We start from the raw sequence: 5,847 nt of genomic DNA on the forward strand, positions 1-5,847 counted from the left end.
GAGTGTTGGAGTGTCCCTCCTGGCTATCTGTAATGATGTCTGAGTGTTGGAGTGTCCCTCCTGGCTATCTGTAATGATGTCTGAGTGTTGGAGTGTCCCCCCTGGCTATCTGTAATGATGTCTGAGTGTTGGAGTGTCCCTCCTGGCTATCTGTAATGATGTCTGAGTGTTGGAGTGTCCCCCCTGGCTATCTGTAATGATGTCTGAGTGTTGGAGTGTCCCTCCTGGCTATCTGTAATGATGTCTGAGTGTTGGAGTGTCCCCCCTGGCTATCTGTAATGATGTCTGAGTGTTGGAGTGTCCCTCCTGGCTATCTGTAATGATGTCTGAGTGTTGGAGTGTGCCCCCTGGCTATCTGTAATAATGTCTGAGTGTTGGAGTGTGCCTCCTGGCTATCTGTAATGATGTCTGAGTGTTGGAGTGTGCCCCCTGGCTATCTGTAATAATGTCTGAGTGTTGGAGTGTGCCTCCTGGCTATCTGTAATGATGTCTGAGTGTTGGAGTGTCCCCCCTGGCTATCTGTAATGATGTCTGAGTGTTGGAGTGTGCCCCCTGGCTATCTGTAATAATGTCTGAGTGTTGGAGTGTGCCTCCTGGCTATCTGTAATGATGTCTGAGTGTTGGAGTGTACCCCTGGCTATCTGTAATGATGTCTGAGTGTTGGAGTGTCCCTCCTGGCTATCTGTAATGATGTCTGAGTGTTGGAGTGTCCCTCCTGGCTTTCCATACATTTTAAAAACAAGAAAATGGTGCCGTCTGCTTTGCTTAACGTAAGTAATTTGAAATGATTTACACTTTTACTTTTGATACTTAAGTATATTTTAGCAATTACATTTTCTTTTGATATTTAAGTATATTTTATACTAAATAGTTTTAGACTTTTACTCAAGAAGTATTTTACTGGGCTACTTTTACTTGAGTCACTTGCTATTAAGGTATCTTTACTTTTACTCAAATATGACAACTGGGCACTTTTTCAATTGTCATAGATATCATCCACCTCCATGGCGTCGACCCCTGTGACGTCGACCCCTGTGGCGTCGACCCCTGTGGCGTCGCCTTTATCAAAGAGGAACTGGTGGAAGGTTCTCTGCTCTCCCTGATCTGTAGCTGAAGTGTTACTGTCGAACGGCAGCTTCTCCTGAAAGGCCTTGACCAGGCTGGCTTTATCAGACTGTGTCTTGACTCTTTCCATCACCACGTCTAATTTCTGACTCCTGTGGCTCAGGAATCCCTGTAGCACATCAACTCGTTTCCTACGCACCGCTTGGATGATGATCTCCTCAAGTATGTCTGACAGGGGAATAGCATACTCTTTGATACTCTGGGTTTTCTGTCCTTCACCCGGGTAGGAGTAGCCTCCTGTATGCATAGCTATCAGCTGGCAGTACTCATTGAAAACTGGAGAGCCAGAGGCACCGTGGAATAAACAGCTGTCATAAATAATCTTTTTTGTGTCCCTCGGTAGATGTGTGATGTCCCATTTCTCCTCTAAACATCTTCTCTTTATGACATGAAGAAATTCCTTATTTTCTGTTAAATGTTTTTCTACAGCTTGTTCAAAATCTCCACGTTGAATGATAAAGCAGGGGTCTGTCTTTTTCACCCCGCCCTCGGGGTGACCGATGATGAAGATTCCACCATCTGGAGACGGAAAGCTGAAGGTGTCCAGCAAGCTTAAAGGCAAGGTGATGTCAGGATCTGAGCTAAGCTCCAGCAAAGCAAAGTCAACATTCCCAGAATCATCTTTTCCATAGGCTACAACCTCACTTTGCACTGGTATCTGCTGCGTTTTCTCACCCAGGTCTTCAAAGTCAAACGTGACTTTTACAGATTGTTGCAGCGTGTTAGTTATCGGCTCATAGATTTCCTGGACAACATGGGCGTTTGTAAGGATGAACTTGTCAAACAGAAGGAAGCCAGTTCCTTTTGCTGTCCCTTCAATTCTCACCTGACAAACAGAAGCACTCAGCTCCATTAGTCTCTTCACTTTCTTCACCTCTTGGAAGCTCTGTGTTTTCTTTCCAAACTCTACTCTTAAGAATTGTTGCACGTCTGAAGGCTTTTTCAAATTCTCTCTCTCTTTCAAGTGATCTTCCAAGCCTGCATATTGGGAAGGCAGGATGTTTAGGATCTCTTTAGAGTTTGGAATCTCTTGCCGTTTTTGCTTCACCACCAGAGAACTACCATCTTTTCCTGCCTCCTTTGACTGCAACTGTGTTTGAACTGTGTCTGTTGTGGTAGGATTCTGAGGAGAGAGAGCTGCTTCCGATGTTCCACCAGGGGGGACGGACAGCTCTTCAGTTGGTGTGTTGTCCCAATCCTCAAGACTATCTGGCTGTGGCTGAGATACACGACCGATACGTTTTACCTTCACAACCAACATTTCACCTTCACGACCTTGATGACTTTTCCCATCAAGACCATCAACTGTCTGGGACATCTCTGTGTTGACACTCGTCTCTGGCTCAGAAAGAACACAGCGTGTTTTCAAGATGGTTTTATCAAATCGCCCATCTCTCCTCAAGGCTTGCTTCACCTTTTCCCCTTTGTATCCGTACACACAGACATACTTCACTTTCTTCCTTAGCTCTGGGTTTTTCATTACTTTCGTTTTAATATTTTGTCCACCCTGAGTTTCAACACAGAAAGTCATTAACTTGTCAGGTTGTATTTTTTTGCGGGGGTTACTCTGTTTGTAAAGGCTCTGGGTATCTGGAGAACTGCCGTTTGGAACTTTGATGAAGCTGACTGTCACTAGCTCATCGTTATCAATTAAATGGCAGGGGAAATGTGTACTGACAGCTGCCCTTCGCTCTTTTTCTCTTTGGATGACAATTTCCATCCCCTGTTTTTTCTTTGTCATGTTCTCGAACTCCGGGCTTGTTCGCAGTGCACCCAGGACCGTTCCATGAGTATGGCATGTAACTCTGTATTGTTTGTATTCGAAGCGGTATCGGAAGGAATGGCTTTCATCGTGTGCTTCTTTCTGTGACAGAAGAGATGTAAGTGTTAAGTCTCTGGGGATTAGAACCACAGTCTCCCTCTCAGGACACCAATGTCAACCACCAAATTGGTTATAGTAACCAATTTATGTGTTCTTGCAAGTGGCTGACTGTACAAATCCTCACTTATCAGTAGCTGCATTTTGTCAGTACGACCAGATTTTGTTTGGAGAACAAACAAAAGATATCTCAGTTTCAAGGTCTCAGCTTAGAGAGGAGAAGCCTCGTAAGGTATCACATGTTACGAACCAGTATTGGTCGGTCACATGTTACGAACCAGTATTGGTCGGTCACATGTTACGAACCAGTATTGGTCGGTCACATGTTATGAACCAGTATTGGTCGGTCACATGTTATGAACCAGTATTGGTCGGTCACATGTAATGAACCAGTATTGGTCGGTCACATGTTATGAACCAGTATTGGTCGGTCACATGTTATGAACCAGTATTGGTCGGTCACATGTTATGAACCAGTATTGGTCTGTCACATGTTATGAACCAGTATTGGTCTGTCACATGTTATGAACCAGTATTGGTCGGTCACATGTTATGAACCAGTATTGGTCGGTCACATGTTATGAACCAGTATTGATCGGTCACATGTTATGAACCAGTATTGGTCTGTCACATGTTATGAACCAGTATTGGTCGGTCACATGTTACGAACCAGTATTGATCGGTCACATGTAATGAACCAGTATTGGTCGGTCACATGTTATGAACCAGTATTGGTCGGTCACATGTTATGAACCAGTATTGGTCGGTCACATGTTATGAACCAGTATTGGTCGGTCACATGTAATGAACCAGTATTGGTCGATCAAATGTAATGAACCAGTATTGGTCGGTCACATGTTATGAACCAGTATTGGTCGGTCACATGTTATGAACCAGTATTGGTCGGTCACATGTTATGAACCAGTATTGGTCGGTCACATGTAATGAACCAGTATTGGTCGGTCACATGTTATGAACCAGTATTGGTCGGTCACATGTAATGAACCAGTATTGGTCTGTCACATGTAATGAACCAGTATTGGTCGGTCACATGTTATGAACCAGTATTGGTCGGTCACATGTAATGAACCAGTATTGGTCTGTCACATGTTATGAACCAGTATTGGTCGGTCACATGTAATGAACCAGTATTGGTCGGTCACATGAATAGAACAAAATGGTAATGATTCAGTAATTATGCTAAATCATGCAAATATAAACTTGTCTGTGTATAGCCGTGTATAAGACAACTTCTGGGTCTTAACAGGCAGAGCTCCTGATTTACATATGTACTAGCACGCTGACAATAAACAATGATTTATTTAAAGATTGACTTTGAGTGTCTCTGTGTAAGAATTTCCACCACAGTGTACAAAAAGAATAGCGTTCCAAAGAAGTCAGAAATAAGTTGTACAATATTTAAAGTGTAACTGCTGAAGCAAGTCACACTAATAAAATAAAACTAAGATTAAAAGTAATATGACAGAGTGTGTGTGTCACCTTGGCATCAGATCCTGGAGATTGGTCAGGAGTTTGTTGCTGGTTGTTTGAAGTGTTACTTGGACGTGTAATCTTCTGTAATATAGAAAAACACCATCACATTTTGTAGGTTCTGACGGTGACTCAAGTTGTAGAAAGTTGGTTTGGTAGAACTCCTTTCAAAATACCTTCACAGATGTGTCCAGATTCGGTTGTGTCTTCTCTCTATCATCCATGGTCTTATGTTCAGGCAACAGCACAGTACAATTCTGCCAGCAGTACACACACAAAAAAAAAAGTTTGCCTTTTGTGTGGTTGTTTTTTAGTTGAGTGTGTAAAAAGGTATTGATTTCAGGTCCATGGATAGTACCAGGTCATTTAAAGCTGTGTTGCTGGATATGTACCACAGCCCCCCTCCAAAACTATCCGTATTTGTTTAGTAGAGACCTGACTGAGTATTTTCCACCCCAGTTTATGAGACAGGTAGTAACATTTTTATTCTACAAGCCAATAAGTATCTCATATACTATGTATTGCAGTGAATGGAGTGGGTGGAGTGAGGAGTCACCAGTACTCTGTATTAAACCTGTTGCCCAGCAGTGGGTAGAGTGAGGAGTCACCAGTACTCTGTATTAAACCTGTTGCCCAGCACAATAGATCCATTTAAGTTTTGCAGATTCTATTAAGTAATTCCAATAACAAACATTTGTTATAGTGTATTTCTTTAAATATACACCAGGGCTCTCTAACCCTGTTCCTGGAACGCTTACCGTCCTGTACGTTCACTCCATCCCCAGTGAGAGAGATACCGTCCTGTACGTTCACTCCATCCCCAGTGAGAGATAACGTCCTGTACGTTCACTCCATCCCCAGTGAGAGAGATACCGTCCTGTACGTTCACTCCATCCCCAGTGAGAGATAACGTCCTGTACGTTCACTCCATCCCCAGTGAGAGAGATACCGTCCTGTACGTTCACTCCATCCCCAGTGAGAGAGATACCGTCCTGTACGTTCACTCCATCCCCAGTGAGAGATAACGTCCTGTACGTTCACTCCATCCCCAGTGAGAGAGATAACATCCTGTACGTTCACTCCATCCCCAGTTGTAAACTAGCCTGGTTCAGCTTATCAACCAGCTAATTATTAGAATCAGGTACGTTAGATTAGGTTTGGAGCGAAAACCTACAGGACGGGAGCTCTCCAGTAACAGGGTTGGAGCGCCCTGGCCTACACAACAGCTTTCAACATACCAGTATTTGTGTACATTTTTTAAAGAAATGCTGGTATACATTTTTATTTCACCTTTTATTTAACTAGGCAAGTCAGTTAAGAACAAATTCCTATTTTCAATGACGGCCTAGGAA

The 5,847-nt window shown here is 43.3% G+C and overlaps 1 protein-coding gene across 1 annotated transcript; it reads right to left on the reverse strand.

Annotated features, from left to right (window-relative positions):
• Nucleotides 1-517: 517 nt before the first annotated feature.
• Nucleotides 518-5,052, reverse strand: LOC129813640 (serine protease FAM111A-like). The gene is given in 4 exon segments (XM_055866010.1): nucleotides 518-979; nucleotides 982-3,016; nucleotides 4,484-4,579; nucleotides 4,672-5,052. Coding segments are annotated over 4 exon segments (2,211 nt in total). The 5' UTR covers nucleotides 4,720-5,052; the 3' UTR covers nucleotides 518-947.
• Between the last annotated feature and the right edge of the window lie 795 nt (nucleotides 5,053-5,847).

Source organism: Salvelinus fontinalis, chromosome 17 (genome assembly GCF_029448725.1).
Source record: "Salvelinus fontinalis isolate EN_2023a chromosome 17, ASM2944872v1, whole genome shotgun sequence".
In the NCBI taxonomy this organism is placed as follows: Eukaryota; Metazoa; Chordata; class Actinopteri; order Salmoniformes; family Salmonidae; genus Salvelinus; species Salvelinus fontinalis.